This window comes from Dendrobium catenatum, unplaced genomic scaffold (assembly GCF_001605985.2).
Source record: "Dendrobium catenatum unplaced genomic scaffold, ASM160598v2 fragScaff_scaffold_716, whole genome shotgun sequence".
In the NCBI taxonomy this organism is placed as follows: domain Eukaryota; kingdom Viridiplantae; phylum Streptophyta; class Magnoliopsida; order Asparagales; family Orchidaceae; genus Dendrobium; species Dendrobium catenatum.
This window is the reverse complement of record NW_021319178.1, coordinates 11,844,931-11,864,274: the sequence shown is the minus strand read 5'-3', so window position 1 is coordinate 11,864,274 and position 19,344 is coordinate 11,844,931. Positions and strand designations below refer to the sequence as shown.

General features: G+C 32.4%; 1 protein-coding gene across 1 annotated transcript; it reads left to right on the top strand.

The window, feature by feature from the left end:
* Window positions 1-1,660: 1,660 nt before the first annotated feature.
* On the top strand, window positions 1,661-5,139 carry LOC110101538 (aspartic proteinase NANA, chloroplast-like). The gene is made up of 2 exons (XM_028695960.1): window positions 1,661-1,782; window positions 4,225-5,139. The coding sequence occupies exons 1-2, from the start codon at window positions 1,661-1,663 to the stop codon at window positions 5,054-5,056; spliced, it is 954 nt and encodes a 317-aa protein (XP_028551793.1). The 3' UTR covers window positions 5,057-5,139.
* The last annotated feature ends 14,205 nt before the right edge of the window (window positions 5,140-19,344 follow it).

Below are 19,344 nucleotides of genomic sequence, written 5' to 3'. Positions count from 1 at the left end.
CTCAATATATTAATTATATTATATATATATATTATATATATATATTACTTTCATACACAAATTAAACATCCTTGTAAGCAGGGTGGGACTAAACTTAGGAGATGGAAAGAGGGAAAAAGGGGACCCGTGCTACCTACTGACTTTCTCATAAGCCATAGTCTTGAGCCAACCCGCTAACCCTCCCCACATCTCCCACCGACCCATGCAACTCGCCTCCCCACTGTTTCACCTACATCATGCATAGCCCATCTATTTTTGCCCAAAATATGTAAGGCCTAGCCATGCCTACACCCTATGTCAAAAGCATTAATATTTTTTTTTTACTCTTTATTACATAAAATATTGTTTCTTGAGGCAGACTTAAAAACACCATCTTGATGTTATTCTAACCATTATTGTGTGATTAGAATTAATGTTGATTATTGAGTATTTGATTAATCTCGGCAAGACACCTAGTTTGATTAATGTGCATCGATCGCGATTCATGAGATTCATCTGGCCATGAATTAATATTATGAGATTTTCAATCATGCTTCAAGTAGGAAAATTTATGCCTTTTGGGACTTGGATCTATACACTGATATCGACATATTTAGTTCAACTATAAATTTGTTGGAATTGCATTCAAATGATATTCTGAATTTTCATATACTTGCTTGAGCTCTTTCAAACTTGTATGAGATTACTTGTGGGACGCGTTTCTTAGTTTAACTGTAATTTCGTCGGGAATTGAAGTTTGAATGATTGATTCTGAATATAATTACAAAATTTTTAATTCTAATATGTCATTAATATTCATATTCAATCTTTTTTTTTTTTTTAGAAAACTATAAATTTATTATTTTAATAAATTAATTTTATTTTATATTATTTCTGAAACAAAGTTTTGAGCAAATCTGCGCATGTCAAAGAATGGAATTAAAAGAAAAAAAGCGCGTCTTTTACCCCCAACGACAAGCTTCAGATAAATACGACACTTAGCCTAAAACCCACACCACAAACACTTTGATCGAGAGCATACTGCCAAGCTACTCAACACAAGAAAAGCTACAGATACGGAGTTTGATTGAAATTGATAAAAACTAATCCAGATTGCTAGCGAAATGGTAGAGAAAGCATCTCTTCTTATGAAGCGCGGAAAGAGAATCGACTTCTTCGAAGTTCTATTTTCCCGGCTCCCTCCAATGCCCCACCAGATTCCATCCCCAACTCTCTTCTTTCTAATCCTCTCGTCGGCACGGTGCCGGCATTCTCCGCCGGACTCTCATATCGGCTGACTCTCCACCGTAGACCGGAATCAACGGGGATCTCGCGCACGTTAGAAGAAATCCTTTCGAACGATGATACACGGCGATCGACGGCGGCAGAGGAATTGATTTCGATAAGATCGGAAGGCGGCGGAGGGCTTTGCCTCAGTCCGCCATCGCCGGCACATCGAAAATGCCGGTTTGGTCGGGGGGCTACACGGGGACGAGCGACAACTTCGTTAGGGTTCGGCTTAGGCCACGCCGGCGAAGCCAATTTCTGCCTAGTTACCGACACCGGGAGTGATCTCACCTGGGTAACTTGCCCAGTACCACTGGTTGGCGCCGATTTCGAACGGCTCCGTTCCCCTGATGTTAACTGGCAGGCGGCGGTAGTGAGGCTCTAGAGGTTTTCAATGCGGGATCTATCGAGGTCATTCCGCGCGATTTCGTGCTGTCGTCAGACTTATCGGACGGAGCTTCCGTTCTCTCTTGTCGATTGCCCTACGCCGGCGAGCCCTTGCGCTTACGATTACCAGTACGTATCGTTCTCAATTAATTAATTTTGGTCTGAATGTCTTTAGAATGTTTACATTTCGCATTAAAATCCCCCTAAAATAACATTTCACATCGATTCAATGCTTTTTAAACTTCTATAAATAATTTGAAGTTTTATTATTTTATTTTAATATATATTATTAAAATTTTAATCTTATAATCGAAATTTAAAAAATGATGTCGCCTAAATTTTTATTAAAATGAATATAATACATGATTAAAATTATATCATATTTGATGCGTTATTTATAAAAAAGTTCAATCAGAATATTTAAAGCTGACTTTATCTTTTTTAATATTATAATATAATCGTAAAATAATTTAAAATTAGTTAAATTAGATATAATTTTTATTATTAGACAATAATTATAAAAAATTATATTTATTATTAAAATTGATATAAAGAAAATTATTAGCTTCCAAAGTCCAACACAATTCTTTCCATCATGTTACTTTTCACTGGTAGGACATCAAATAGTCCGGTGATTTTTCATCTAAACCCCTAAGAAACGCTATTTAGAAACCTACACTTTTCTTTAATTCGTGAAATTTTGAATTCGAGTGAAAGACTCTTGCATTTTGGCTTCATTCTGAGAACACATGTGCCATTTTCCCCATTTCCTGTATCATACAACTTCCCCTATTAAATAATAATAATAAATGTTATTATGCTTTTAAAAATATTATTCTCTATGATGCTAATTCACGGTATTTATGATGAGCACATTATCTACTCAAATTAGCTAAAAAAATAAACTTCCATGTTTATAGTGCAAATTAAAGGTATATGGGTCTTTTTTCGAAAATTTCACGTCTTTAAATGTAAATTTATGTATAAAAAATTTTTGATCGAAATTTTGACAATGAGTTTAATTTTTTATTAATTATAATAGTTGATATCACAAATTGCATTTCTTCAATTGCACAAATTAGCATTAATTGCAAAGCCTAACTAAACATTTTTATACAAAATAAAAAGATAGAGCCTTTTTTTATAATTTTTTATTTTTTACTTCTTAGATAGGAGACTTATTAAAAGAGCCCGAATTCGTTCGCGTGGGAACGCCCACTTTGTTTTTCTATTTAAGAATAATTTTTCAAACAACTTCATTCCGATTTTTTTTTTCAGCTCTCCTATTTAAAAATAATTTTCAAACAACTGAATTAATTTTTAACAAAATATTATTTTTTTAATGTTGACTATAATCAAACTTTTTGTGAAAATGTTGTTAAATATTTTTGAATTAAATAAAGTATTCTCTTCAAATATTGTTTAAATCTAACTTATGATACTTATTTAAAATTTAAAAAAATTAAGAAAATAATTAATAAAATTTAAAATATCTTTTAATAGTAAATAAATTAATGAAAATAAAAGATTATACAATCGTATTAGTGATAAAATTTTTTTCCCCAAAAGGAATCTCTTAGAAGAAAAGTCGTGGTCGTGGCTTAGCAGATATAGCACGGAGAGGCTACGGATAGCGATTAATGCATAGCTGTTTTCTCGTGGATTGTGCATATTGGTAGTAGTAGTTGCATTAATTGTCGTGCGCTTTATTATTATTAATTATCACTCTGCTCATTGCTTTTATTTCCTAGCCATTCTTGCTACAACAAAACTTAACCTTACTATCCAACTGCTTTTTGACACTCACCCACGATAAAACATTCTCTGTTTATTATCCACGTGTCAATTCTTTACATGTTTAGTGAAGATAGACGCTGTTGTTTCTTCACAGCTCAAGATTAGGTTGCCAGCATCATTAATTCACCGGAATTGGGTATATATATTTACGCGGTAATTAATTACTAAAAATAAAGTAATATTAATTCAATCCAAACACATTAATTGACATATCCCTTTTTTTAAATATGAACAAATTGCAAAAAAAATTATATATAAAATAAAAAATTAAAAGTGATGTAATTTTGAAAATGTGGATGTACTATCGAGCTTAAATGTTTATCTGGTATAAATTAATTAATGAGAATTATTAGATAGATATATGATTATGCATGAAGATGAATGTTTATTTAATGTAACACCAAACTTGATAATCTATAATATTTTAGACATTAATAAACATTTAAAATTTGCTTTTATTTTTAGATTAAAAGAAAACTCAATTTTTTATGAATCTGAAGTTTTTTAATTCTTTCTATGAGAAATTTTCTAAAAAAATTAATCACAAAACATAATATCTATTTTTTTCATTATAATAAATGAAAGTAAAATTCATTTATATTGTTATTGAATTCTAAATTAATTCTTCACTTTGCTTTGTAATCTTTATAGGGGAACAAATATAAAATATAACTCCAGTAGCAAGTAATATTTCTATATTTAAATTGTTTTTTAATTCTAAAATGGGAAAAATTATGCAGTATATATATATATATTTTGCTAATTTTACTTCAGGTACGCCGAAGGCTCATCGGCCCAAGGCATCTTCGCCAACGAGTCAGCAACGGTCGAATTACTGAACGGACACCGAATGAAACTAAAAGGTCTAATAATCGGCTGCACATCCACTTCTGTGGGATCCAGCTTCATCTCAGCCGACGGTGTGCTCGCCCTCGGCTACGGTCCGAACACCTTCGTCTCTCGCGCCACCGCCAAGTTCGGTAACCTTTTCTCCTACTGCTTCGTCGACCATCTCAGCCCACGAAACGCCACCGGTCATCTTACCTTCGGCCCGAACCCCGACCTCTTCCCTCACTCCCCCTCTGCCCGCCTAATCCTCGAACCAAAGCTCCAGCCTTTCTATTATATTTCCGTCACTGGAATCTCAGTGGCTGGCGAACTCCTTCCAATTCCGGCCAGTGTTTGGAACGATAGTAGCGGCGGCGGAGCTATTCTGGATTCCGGCACGACGCTGACGATTCTCGCCGAACCGGCTTATAAAGCTGTTGTTTCTGCGATAAGTACCCAGCTGATTAACGTGCCCCGTGTCGAGATTGATCCGTTTCAGTATTGCTATAATTGGACGACGGCGGCGGCCGCTGCAACTGCGGTGCCGGGCTTGACTGTTCATTTTACGGGATCGGGGAATCTGACGCCGCCGAGGAAGAGTTATTTGATTGATGTGGCTGATGGGGTTAAGTGTATCGGGTTTAGTTCTACGCCTTGGCCGGGGGTTTCCACGATTGGGAATATACTGCAGCAGGAACATATATGGGAGTTTGATTTGAAGAATCAACGGCTCAGATTTCATCCATCGAATTGCACAGAAGGCTCTTTTTATCATTGATTGATTGAATAAATTAATTAATGGATGGATGCATTATAAAATCTATTTGCTGATTATTTTTTGGCACATGTGTTTTACACCAATATGAGAGCAATTATTATTTGAGTTCGGATGGGAAGAACGTTTAGATTTAATACATATTTACTTATTATTTGTTGTATATTTTTAAATACTCAGTGAATATATTTGCTAAGTATTTTATGAATATTTGCTGATCTACTTTTTATTTATTGAGTATTTGCTAAGAATTTATAAATACTCAACAAATATTCAATAAATACTCAACAATTCGGATGGTTCTTCTCATTCGTACTCTGCACAAAATAATTTCTTCCTCCATATATATACACACGAAGCTTCTAATCGGATTTTTTATAAGAGCTAAATTTTTTTTTTTGATAAAATTGGTGAGATGAATGATTTTTAAAAATAAAAATAATGAGTTTAATAAAATTATAATTATTTGATTGAAAAGGGATCACTGATAACATTCTAGTGGAATGATTTTTATAAAATTATGCATATCTAATATCTTTAGGTCAAATTTAATCAATTAATATTGTTAAAATAAATTGGATTTAATAAGTTGTCAGCACTTAAGTTACAAATTGAGTCAATGCGGCTTTTAAGTTACTAGTCATCAATAGAAATGATATCCTATTGATATATCATAAAAAAAATTATCCCGATCGGTCACGAATCTCGAGGCAAAATCTAGCTGGAAATTTCAAAAATTAAATCCGGGATCACATGAACTCTGATTTCAGCAAACATACAGTCAAACTGAGCTTCTAGGAAATACGAACCCAACGACACCAAATTCGACTCAATCCGAGCCCAAATGAGCCCAAATCAAGGACTTGAGGCGCTGTTAGAAGGTTCGAACCAAGATTTGGATTACCAAACGGTTTCCAAACATAAAGAGCTTATGGAAAAATCGAGCAGCTCGACGAGACGAATCCAACGAGCCCAAGATCTCCGACATCATTAAGACCTTTAAATGTCTAACGAACGGTGCACGATTAAGGGATTCAATATCGGCCGTCCATCCAACCACTCCCCCTTTACCCTTGATCTCTCACATATTTACGAGACATGCCACTCCAAAAATCTATAAATAGTCCCCTCATTTCTCTTGAGACGGGACCCAAACAAGATGGAAGAAGAGATGGAAGAGAAGGAAGAAGTTTCACCTCAACCACCACCGGACTTCCGCCGGACCACCACTTGAGGCCCTCACCTCCGTTAGATCACCGTCTAACGTCGTTGCTCCGTCGGACCACCACTTGAGGTCCTCACCTCCGTCGGACCATCGCTTGAGGTCGTTGCTCCGTCGGACCATCACTTGAGGCCCTTAGCTCCGCCGAACCACCACTAAAGGCCCTCACCTCCACCGGACCACCTCTTGACGTTGTTGCTCTCTTGGACCATCACTTGAGACCCTCACCTCCATCGGACCATCGCCTGACGTCGTTTTTCCGCCGGACCACCACTGCTCTGTGCTCCACTTGACCATTACTTAAGACCCTGAGCTCCGTCGAACTAGTACTTAAGGCCCTCACCTCCATCGGACCACCGCCTAACAACGTTGCTCCGCCGGACCCCAACTTGAGGGCCTGAGCTCTACCGAACCACCACTTAAGGACCTCACCTCTTCCAGACCACCACTTGAGGCCCTCACCTCCACCGTAACGTCTTTGCTCTGCCGGAGCACCACTTGAAGCCCTCACCTTCGCCAGACCACCGCCCGACGTCGTTGCTTTGCCAGACCACCGCTTTAAGCCCTCACCTCTACCGGATCACCGCCTGACATCGTTGCTCCACCAGATAACTACTTGAGACCCTCTCCTCTACCGGACCACCGCTTGACGTCGTTGCTCCACCGGACCACCACTTGAGGCTCTATGCTCCACCAAGCCACTACCTTGAGGCCCGAACTTTTGCTGGGCCACCACCTCATGCCCAGAGTTCTACTAGAGTACTGCCTTACGACAACAGTCTTTTTAACCCCTATCTCCTGCCGCATATGGTCCTTCTAACCTTTATCGCCTACTACAGTCCTTCTGACCTACATCGCTAGACAATAGTCTTTCTGACCCATGTCTCCTACGCATATGGTTCTTCCGACCTCTGTCGCCTACTACGATCCTTTCAACCTACATCACCAGACAACAGTTTTTCTGACCTCAGTCTTATGCATACTACGGTCATTCCGACCTACATTGCCAGACAACGATATTTTTTGCCCCTATCTCCTGCCGCCTATGGTCCTTCCGACCTCCGTCGCCTACCATAGTCCTTCCGTCCTACATCGCCAAACATCAGTCTTTCTAACCTCAGTCTATGCATACTACGGTCCTTCTGACCTACATCGCTAGACAATGGTCTTTCTGACCCTGGTGTCTTTTTTAGTCCCTTAGACTCTTTAACATAATGGGATTTTTGAAAGGAAGAACAAAACTTTGGTAGAAGCTGCTAGAGCCATATTGGTTGAATATTCACTTCCTAAATATCTTTGGGCTTAAATGGTTAATACAATATGTTATATTCTAAATAGGGAAAATATTTGATCTAAGTTCAATAAGACACCCTTTAAACTTCTTAATGATAGAATACCCAACCTTTCACACCTACATATCTTTGAATGTAAATTGCTCATTCATAATAATGAGAAAACTCTTATAGGAAAATTTAATCCAAAATTTGATGAAAGAATTTTTTGGGATATTCAATTGTTAGTAAATCCTATAGAGTTTTTAATAAATGAACTTTGGTAGTAGAGGAAACCACTCATGTAGTTTTTGATAAATATGATATTTATAGAGGGTCTATGTTAGAAGAAGAAGATATTGAAGAGAATACCCAAGGAATTGAAAATGTAAATCTTGAAGAAAAGGTTGAAACAAAAAATAAGGTGCATAGAGAACCGAAATATCCTAAAAGTCATCATAAATAACTTATTTTAGGAGACACGAGTAAAGGTGTAAGGAACCACTCAGCATTTATTTCAATGATTTAACCCAATAATATGAATCAAGCACTTTCTAATAAATTTTAGATTTTAGGTATGCAAGAAGAATTAAATCAATTTTTTCGAAATGATATTTTAGAATTGGTAGAAAAACCTAAAAATTAAAGTATTGTTGGAATGAAGTGGGTTTTCAAAAATAAGATGAATTATTTAGGTGTACTAGTTAAAAATAAGGCAAAATTAGTGGCCAAGGGGTAAAATCCAATAGAAAGAATTGATTTTGAGGAGACTTTTGCCCCCTGTAGCCAGACTTGAAGCAATAATGGTACTTCTAGATTTTGCATATTTTAAAGAATTTAAATTATTTCAAATAGATGTTAAAAGTATTTTTCTTAATGGGGTGATAAAAAAAAGATGTTTATATTTAGAAACCTATAGGTTTTGAAATTCATAGTTTCCTAATCATGTGTTTAAATTGAAGAAAATATTGTATGGACTAAAACAGCACCTAGTGCATGGTATGAAATGTTAAGCATTTTCCTACTAGAAAAATCTTTTGTTTAAGGAAGTATGGACACCACTCTCTTTAGAAAAGGATAGGAAATGACATTCTTATTGTTTAAATTTATGTTGATGATATCTTATTTTGATCCACTCATAAAAATCTTTTTGATGACTTTTTAATAATAATGAGTAAGGAATTTGAAATGAGTTTGATGGGAGACTTAAGCTACTTTCTTAGTTTTAGCATTAAGTAGATAGAGAATGACACTTTTCTTAGTCAATTAAAGTATATTAAGTACATCCTTAAAAAATATGAAATGGATAATGCTAAACTAATAAATACTCCCATGAGTTCCTTAGGTTAGTTAGATACGGATTCCAAAGGCAAATCTGTAGATAAAAAAAAAATTAAAGTAAAGATTGGATCATTACTTTATTAATTATAAGCAAACCTGATATCATGTGTAGTATTTATCTGTATGCTAGATTTTAAGCTGATCTAAAAAAATCTCACCTAACTACTGTTAAAAGAATTTTGATATATCTTTTAGGAACTCAAAATTTAGGGATTTGGTATCATAGATATTCTTATTTAAATTTTGCAAGATGTAGGATTGATAGAAATAGTACTTCTAGAACTTGTCAATTCATAGAGAACTCCTTAGTCTCTCGGTCTAACAGAAAATAAAATTCAATAGCTCTTTCTACTGCTGAAGCAGAATACATAGCCTTAAGAAGTTGAATGGTACAAGTTCTATGATTAAAACAACAACTAGTGGATTTAGGTTTTACAATTGATATTATTCCAATTTTTTATGATAATACAATTGACATTTGCATCTCAAAAAATACAATCCAACACTCTATGACCAAGCATATAAACATAAAATATCACTTCATTAGAGATCATATTACAAAAGAAGAAATTGAGCATGAATTTATTTTTAAGACTTCAGCACTTTAAGAACCATATTGGGTGTTATTGATATTCATGATTGACAATTGTAATTCTGTAAAATGAAATTGTAGTGTATATCTTTTGTGTTTATGATTGTGTGATGTTCTTTGTTTTTGTGATTTGGCATGGTTATTTTTTCTCCATTTTGTGGTTGATTTTGTATTTTGTGTTTGATTTTTATTTCATTTTATTATTAGTTTATCATTTTTGTGAATCTTGCATGAATTTATTTTTGAAGAGTATTTTGATCATAATGTGAAAAATTAATTTTTTCTCTATTCGTACTATAAGAACATAATTCGTACTATATGAATTATCCAGATTTTACATTATTTCTTTTTTGCATTGGACTGATGAAAATATGTTTTTTGTTATTGATCGTACCATACGAACACATATTCATATGTACGAACCATCAATTTTTTGTCTGTACGATCCTCACGGGTATTCCAATGACAATTATTTTTTAAGCATCATTTGTACGAACACCTATTTTTATGATGATCTAGTTGTCAATTTGCAAGTGGATAATCTTAACCTTTAGGTATGAACATTATTAACTGATTGTCCCGTACAAACACCTAATCATATGTATGATCAGTTTGGTCAAAATATCGTATGAAACGTCTCATCAGAAAGCAGCTTTATGAAAGATGTTTTGTTCGTTGTATTAACTAATTTTGACCATTTTCATTTGTATGTACGAACCAAAGATCATCCCGTATGAAGATCTAAATTATACATACGAACATAATTTCATACTGTGTGAAATCGTTTAAATTCTATAAATTGGAGTTTTTTCTTTGAATTTTTTCAATATTTTTCATCTCCAGTCCCTTTCAATTCTTGTGTATGAACTTATTTAGCAAAATGTCAAGCAGTAGCAAAATGATCACGACCTTCCAAGGGTGGATAATCTCGTTCTAAATGAGATGATAATTTTTTGTCTAGGGAGAACGAACAAGCCTTCAATAGGTTTGTTCAGGATAATATTACCCTTCTCATCCTCTAATTCAAGAAGTCATTAGTTTTCAAATCAAGCCCCTTTTAAACTCCACTCAACTCTCTTTCATTCTCACTTTAATCTATGTAGTTCATTCTAAGACTTTTTACTATTTTCTTGCTAATCTAGGAATTCGAGAAAATAACACAATAATGACCTCCTATATTTTTCATTAACTTGTTCAAATTATCAAGGAAGATTTGGAAACTTTTCTATACCTTAGGACTGAAGAAGTTGGGACTCATTCAATGATATCTAGAAGTGATTATGATTAGAACATCATTAATACAAACTATTAGTGGTATACCTTCGATCTCACATTTACCCCTTATTTCTACATTGAATCAAAATACTAGGATCATCCAGCATGTCATAAGAACTTCTATCATTCTTAAAGCTCGTGATCGAATCAATACTACCCCTATACTTTCCTTTGTTAGATATTGTATACTAAAAAACACTCCAATTGATGAAGTCCAGTTAATCCTGGACTACATCAATAATTTGTCTGACATTAGACTCCCTACCACTAGAAGAAAGAATAATGTGGCCCTAGGACACCTGGTTGCATACATTCTTGAAAAGAAATACAACCTCATTTATCCTGAACCCCTAAATAACCTACCTGTTTATTTCATTGATGCCTCATTTTGAATTATTTCTCACCAGGATTAAGGGCATGATGGAGAAGAATTTGATGAAGAAGGAGGACCTGCACTTGCACGTACTCCTACTCCATCGGACATGATCAATAGTTTTATCAAGACATGATACAAAGATTTGATCGCCTTGAATATCAGATAGACCAACATTTTAATCAAGTTCAGACATATCTGGAACAACAGGATTACAGATTTAACGAAGATATGGGATGGGTTAGAGGATAATTTGATTTTCTCAACACTCAAGTAGCTACACACAATTCAGTCTTCCAAAGTCTCCTCCAGATCAAGACCCTCCAAATTATAAGCTTATTTGTAGTTTGTTGTTATTTTTTTTTTTTTTATGATTGTATGTTTAGTTGTTATTAGTTCTTGTCTTGCTTTTTAGTTGAAAAAGTTTTTGAGTGTGTTGTATTTTTTTTCAAATATTTTTAGTTCATACTATTTTAAAAAAAAATGTATGTTTAGTTATTACAAGTTTTTATTTATTTTCCTTTAGAATTATCAATTAATGAGTTAATACTAACTAATTTAAAATGCTCATTTAAAGAATTGAAATTTTATAATTTTAACTTCACAAACATATATCCTTAGTAAATCTTTTTCTTTACTCAGACTTTAAATCAAATTATAACTAGATTAGATAAGGAAATCTTTTATGATGTTATGATAAGACATTTGTCTCATAATTATAATTATTACAAAAAGGTGAACTTCTTTCCTTTTATTTTCTTATTCAATGTATTATTTTTATTATTATCAATAGGATTTTGATTTATGGCTTATTTCTCTTATACAAGAAAGTTTTTTTTTTCTTTTATTTGGAAAATACACACACAAGGTAAGATTTACTGATTTAGTCACAAGATGCATAAAGAGTGCAGAATTTGAAAAGAGGAAAATGAGCCCAACTTGAAAAGATGCATAATTCTCACCAATAAAATTCAAAATCAAAAGATATGCAATTGAGATAACAAAAATTCTTAATTCTAGTTGATCAAGAGGCATAAAATGAGACAATATTATATTTAGTTTTTTTTCCTCTATATCTCTAATTCTTAAAAAAACCTATAATTTTAACAATAAAGTTCAACTATTGAATTTAAATCTATGTGATTTTTGTTTAATTTTTTTGATAATTATTTTTTTTGAGATTTCTGCTCTCTAGAACGAACATTGAATTTGACCAACTATTCTTATCTTATTTCTTTTTTATTTTAAAATATGAGTTTAAAAAGAGTTTTTTCTTCAAGAATTTAATCTTAGTCCTGCAAAATTTTAAATTTCTTTTCCTTATCAGATTTTTAGATCCATCAATACTAACTTTCATATTCAAAAGTTTTTTTTTTAATTTTTCTTTCCTTTTTTGTTTATGTCAAAAGGGGAAGGATATTGTTTGTATTTGTTTAATGTCTTATGGTTTGTATTTTTTATTTGAAGTTTTTTTTTAGTTCTATGTTGGTACACTCAGGGGGAGGTTGTTTATGGTTATGTTTACTTCAAGTTTGATTGTGAACTTGATTTTGTGTTGTGCTTGTTTGTTTTAGGGTATTTTTTGTGTTTGCTTTGCTTTGTAGTTTGTTTTGTGTTTGTTTTTAAAAATCAAAATTAAATAGAGGGATTTTTTTTTTTTTTTTTATACTCATAATTTTTAGTCTTCATTCATTTAAAGGGAGTTTAGGAGAAAAGGAATTTAATTTGTTATTCAAATAATAATTATTTTTGTCATCATAAAAAATGGCAAGATTATTGCACATTATTATTCAAGGTTGATATTGTGATTTTTGATGATATAAAAAAATTATTGTTATGATTTTATTATTTTTCTCCTAACATATATTGCATAGTTCTGGTTATTTTTATAAATACTAATATTTCAAAGAAATTATATATTACTCCAGATTGCTGAAGACTTCAAGAAAAGATAGAATAAGATTTCATGTAAAAGAGTCTATATATATTTATTTTTATTTCTTGAGTCTGAGCAAGTGTAACTATAATTGGGTAACCATGCACACACACAGGGAAAGAGTGATATTTTTTTTAAAACTAATTACATTATATGATATATAATTGTACTATACAATTTGACTTAATTTTTATGTAGAATTCAGTTACTCAAACTATGGATTGATTTACTTAACTAATCATACTATATGATATATAGTTGTATATATGACTAATAATGTATGAAATCATATTCATACCAGATTATACCATATGAACTTGTTCATTTTTAAATTATTCATACAATACGATATCAATTCATACAAACGATCGACTGTGAACGAATTTTGGATCAAATCTGTTCGTACCAATTAATAGATAGTTATTTTGAGTTGTTTGTGTTGTACGATGTCAATTTATACAGACGACTAACAGTATGACAAATTTGATTCATACCAGATATTACCAAATGATAGAAAATTATTTTTAAATGTTTGTACTGTACGATTTCAAGTCGTACAGACGATTGACATTCTACAAAATCAGGTTCATACCTAATCGTACCATATAAACTTGTTCATTTTTGAGCTATTTGTATTGTATGATATAAAGTTATCCAGATAACCCACAGTATATGAAACTAAGCTCATCCTAATTCACACCAAATGAAGCCATAATTTTTGAATTATTTGTACCAGACAATCTTTGATTGTATAGTATGAACCGTGGATAGTTCTCTTGAAAATTTTAGTTTTTGGATAGTTTTTAATGTGTTTTCTATAAACGGAGTCCTAAAACTGTCATCCTTGTCCTTTGCTACGAATGTTTTCTTGAGAGTGACTATTGGGAGTGTGTTTAAGAGATATTTTGAGATTGGAGAGGGAGAGATCTAGTGAAGAGAATTATGATTCACAAGGTTGCCCAAAGTGAAGATCTCTTTATTTTTCTTTTAATTTATTTCCAACTTCTTTAGAGTCTTTTGAGAAAAGATCTTCAAGACTGGATCAAGGTTCTCTGTCGTCGTCAAGAGGGTGAAAAAGATGTGATTGTTCTCTACTTTCACTAGGAGAGTGAAAAAGGATGCTTGGTTCTCTTCCTTCACCGGGAGGGTAAAAAAGGATGCTTGATTTTCTACCTTTACCAGGTGGGTGAAAAGGACAGTAGGTACTATGCCTTCATCAGGTGGGAGAAAAAAATGTGACTGTTCTCTACTTTCACTTGGAGAGTGTAAAAGGTGATGGTTCTTTACCGTACTGGGTTGGTGGAAAATAGTTTGTAAGAGCTTCTCTGCCTTACTATGGGGGAGAAAGGATAGTCACTATTATTTAGTGAAATACTGGAGAAGGAGTCTCTAGAGAGTGAATGTAGGTCTAGTTGGATCTAATCACTATAAAATTTTGTGTTCTTCTGTTACCTTTCATTTTTCCTGCATTTTATTTCTCTGCTCTTTATATTTTTGGTTGAAAGATTATCCGTCAAACACATTTATATAAACAATTGCATATTTCAAGATTAGTTTTTGTAATCTTCTAAAAGATTCAAAAAAAAGTTTTCTAAAAAGATAAAAAAAAGGTTTTCCAAAATACAGGATTCTTTTTTAAATATCCAATTCACTCCCCCCCCCCTCCTCTCGGTTAACCTTGGGATAATTCTATAAGTTCTAACAACCTATATAAACTTTCACATAGTCTATTTAAGCAAACACAATGTCTAGCTCATTGGAAATTTGTATTAAAATGTGGCACGAATCCAACAATCCAATAGAAAATAAACCAGAGTTTTAGATTAAAAAAAATGCATACAATAACAAGATTTGGATGCCACAAAAAAATTTTACCCATTAAGGTGAAAGCAAAAGGAGCAGCAAGTTTAGAGATCACATTCTCATCAAACATCAAAGCCAGAACTCCTTTAAAGGAGGTTTGCACGAGATCCAATTTCGAGGAGGAAGAAGAAGAGAACTAGTGTCCTTTCACACCCTCCAAGTGTCAGCAGAGAACCGTTATTCTTTCACACCCTCCTAGTGTCAACAGAGAATTGGCATCCTTTCACACCCTCTAAGTGTCAGCAGAGAACCGTCGTCCTTTCACACTCTCCTAGTGTCGGCAGAGAATCGATGTCCTTTCACACCCTCCAAGTTTTAGTAGAGAACCGGATCTTCTTCAAAGATCTTCTCTCGAGTAACTAGAAAGAAGAAAGGAAGAGTAGTAACCAAAAATCAAAAGAGATTCTCACCTTTGAGTAACCTTGTGATCCCTTCACACTCCACTGGCAAAAAATCTCTCTCAAAGACTCTCCCACAAACACTCTTTCATTTGCTCTTGAAAAATTATGAAGAATAACTCTTTTTATGTCATTTTTAATGGGCTTTATATGAAAGACATGAAAAACTGTTCAGAAAACTAAAAATTACCATTTTGAGCGTGTATAATTATACAGTATGATCATACTTCATATATACAAACAGTTCAAAAAATGTTGCATAAAAACCTGTACAAAATACTTTTGTACATGCTAATCATCCAGTATGAACCATGTTTATATTGTATGAATTATAAGAAAATTTTTCTGATTCGTTGGGATAAAAAGGTTCCACACATTTTCATACTCTAGATGTCGTCTATACGAATAGGGCATCATACGGTATGATCCAATAAAAAAGTTTTGGCATTCATCAGGACAAAAAGGGACCCATCAATTTTGTACTATAGACATCATTTGTACAAATAAGGTATCATGCAGTACGATCCGATCAAAAAAATTTGGCATTCATCGGGAAGAAAATAGACCTATTCAATTCGTACTTTGGACGTCAACTATACGAACAAGGAATCATATAGTACGATCGGTTAAGAAAAAGATTTGAATTCGTCGGGACAAAATGGGATATCCAATTCATACTCTATTCGTCGTCTATACAAAGAACCCTTCGTATAGTACGACCAGTACTTAAAAAAAAATTCTTCCTACAGTTCGTTTAACTGCTCGTAGGAGGAAATAACTAGATCAAACATCTTTTATGAAATGAATTCGTACAGTACGATCAATTTAAAAATTATAAATTTTAAACACTCTCCCAGTGTGTGTATGCACAGTTATTCAATTACAATCACACTCTCTCAGACTCAATAAAATGAAAAATATAGATTCCATTTATAATGAACCCTAATCTAATTTGATTTGAATTCTTCAACAATCTAGAGTATGATTTTTCTAAACTATTAATACACACAAAAAATAAAAGCAATACATCTAAAATATGTTAGGAGAGTAAGTAAGTAAAATAATAATATTTGGAATCATCAAAAACACACATGTTGTAAAAATCTCAACAATCGAAAAACTAAATTATAATAATCTCAACAATCTCCCCATTTTTTATTATGATAAAATAATTATTATTTGAGTTAATATTTGTATCCTAAATTTCTCTTTAGCTCCCTATAAATGAATGAACATTTTTTAATATAGGGAACTTTATGAAGAGTTGATTTTTTTTTATTTTTTTTTTAAATAAACACACAAAACAAACACACAAAACACCAAACACACAAAACACTATAAAAATACCACAATCACAAAAACACAGAAAATAACAAAAAAAAAAAATATAAGAACTCAAACACAATATTACTTCTCCCCCTTTTGATAACAACAAAAAGAGAAAAGAAAAAAATTAAAAATGAAAGATGTCAAATGATAAACCAATAGTTATGATCTTTAAAATTATTATAAGATAATTGCAATAACAAAGATAATTTTACAAGATCAAAAAGAAAGATTTAAAAATTTTAAAATAAAGAATAACTTAATATGAAAAATTAATCACAATCATGATCCATTCTAGACAATTAAATATGGATGATTATTGCAAAAATGATGAAATGAAGATTAGTTAATTTTAATTTTCAATATAAAATATAACTAAATGTTAAATTGATTTGAATTAAAGATTAAAGGATAATGGAAAGAACATAATACAAAAACACTTTCAATTTGTGATATTGCGCATCTTTTCAAATATTTATGGCACATTTTATGCATCTTTTTCTATTTGGACTAATTTTGTGCCTTTTTTATATTGTGAATTATTGCGTATTCTTTTAATTTTTGTACACACTATACATTTCTTTTGATATACTCCTTTTTATTTGGTCTTTCTAAAATCAATAATCTAAAATTAAACTTCTCTAATAAGAAAAATAATTATATTGAAAAAAAATAAAATAATAAGACATCAATTTTGCAATGATAATATTCTAATTATGTTTTTCCTAAAAGAACATGAAATTTATATTCTTAACTTAAAGGAGTTATAATTTAATTTAAATTTTAAAAAATTAAATTTCATAATGAAATTAATTTTATAATGCGAGTTAATTGATAATAATATTTAGATCAATTATAAAAGGCTTTTCATATATGCAAACTCATATTTCAAAATCAGAACATAAATATATTCACAAAATATATAATTTTTTATTGATATCAAAAATGATTTAAAAATATCAGTACAATGATATCAATTGATAATACTCCAAAACAACATACATAAGCATCACATCAAAAAACTTAACAACTAATAATAAACATCCACTGAAAAAAAATACAACATCACATCACAAACACGAAGTCATCACAAGTAAAGAACTAGCAGAGGCAGAGACAACAACAAAGAAGTACATCTAAAACTCAAAAGGAACCTGATCTGGAGGAGGAGGTTGGTTGAAGACTGAGAAATAGCTATTCATCATAGCAATATTTATATTCACTGAGTCAAACTGATATCGGATCCACCCCATATCTTATTGGTACCTTACATCCTGCTGGTTTAGATGAGTTTGAATTTGATCAGAACGTTAATCAAAATGAGTCTCAAATCGATCAAATCACTAGACTATTTCTTGAAAGTAATTCTGATCAGGTCCCTGAGCATGTGCAGGTGCGCCCCCTTCTCCCTTAATATCTTCACTAGAACTCTTATTTCTCCCAAAAAGAGATTAAAAAAAAAAAGCATCAGTGAAAAAGATTGGCATTTCAGTGGAAGGATCAAGATGAATAATGTGGTACTTCTTGTCTAAAATGTGTGTCATTAAAGTTTCATAGAGCAATATATTTTTCTCTTATGATGAGGAAGCCTAATTTTAGAAAGGTTATGAATGTAATCCAAGATGAGTTAAGCCTCATCAATAGGTTGTTTGTTCATGATCAATTATGTAAGAATGTATAGAAGAGGAGTCTTATTTATCCGATCATCAGCCTTAGGAATAACTGAAGTTCTTAAGACATGTTAGATGACCTAGACATTTTGATTCAATGTGTAGACTCTCATTAAGTGACATACTTGAGTTACACCTATAAGAGTTTTATTGATCTCAGACTAGTCATAATCAGATTTAGAGGTCAAGGTGTGTGCTCTAGTCCCACGAGTCTTTAAGTGAAGAAATGTTCCTAGATCTTCCTTTGTGATTTTCACACATTATTTTTTGATAAATGAGGTTATCCTAATTTCATCTTCACTGAATCTCATGTTTGCTAGGAAATAGTGAAAAGTCTCTTTGTGGTAAGCATAGATCAAGGTTAAAATAAAAGAGAATTTGGTTGAAGCAAATAGAGGCATAACAGAAAAATGGATTTCATCTTGAATGAGGAGTCTAGAAGGAGTGATTTTGGCAGCTATACACCTATAGAATGTATCCTCATTATCTCTAGACAAGAAGTTGTCATCCCCACCCTTAGATGATGATCCCTTAGTAACTTGAGAGTGCTTACTAGAGCTTGCCATTCCGAGGTTGAAGAGTCTTGATGGATTCAAGAAGGGTTTGAAAGTGAATGAAAATGATTTTAATGGCCCTTCTATTTAAAGAAAAATGACCAATCGTATAGTACAAAAATGGCTTCATACATACGATCTTGAGATCATATGAGATGACCAAATTTTCATATGGATATAATAACGTCCAAAATGAAATGACATTTCGTAAACACATAATTTAAGAGACATCCTTTCGTATAGACTTTTTGACCATATGATCGTACAGATGAATAGATGTTTGTGTGGGACGATCAGTTATTTAAGATTATTTTAATAACGGTTAGGTTCATCCCCCATAAAAAATGACACCTGGATTGTATAGACAAAAGATAATTTTGTACGTATGATCAGTTATAATAATTGACTAGCTGGATAATAATTCACATGCATATAAATGAATATATACATATCGTACGATATGATGATAT

Coding starts and splice junctions, on each gene's coding strand:
- LOC110101538 (XM_028695960.1), top strand. CDS start 1,661: ATGCGGGATCTATCGAGGTCATTCCGCGCGATTTCGTGCTGTCGTCAG. Junction 1,783..4,224: donor CCTTGCGCTTACGATTACCA/GTACGTATCGTT, acceptor ATTTTACTTCAG/GTACGCCGAAGGCTCATCGG.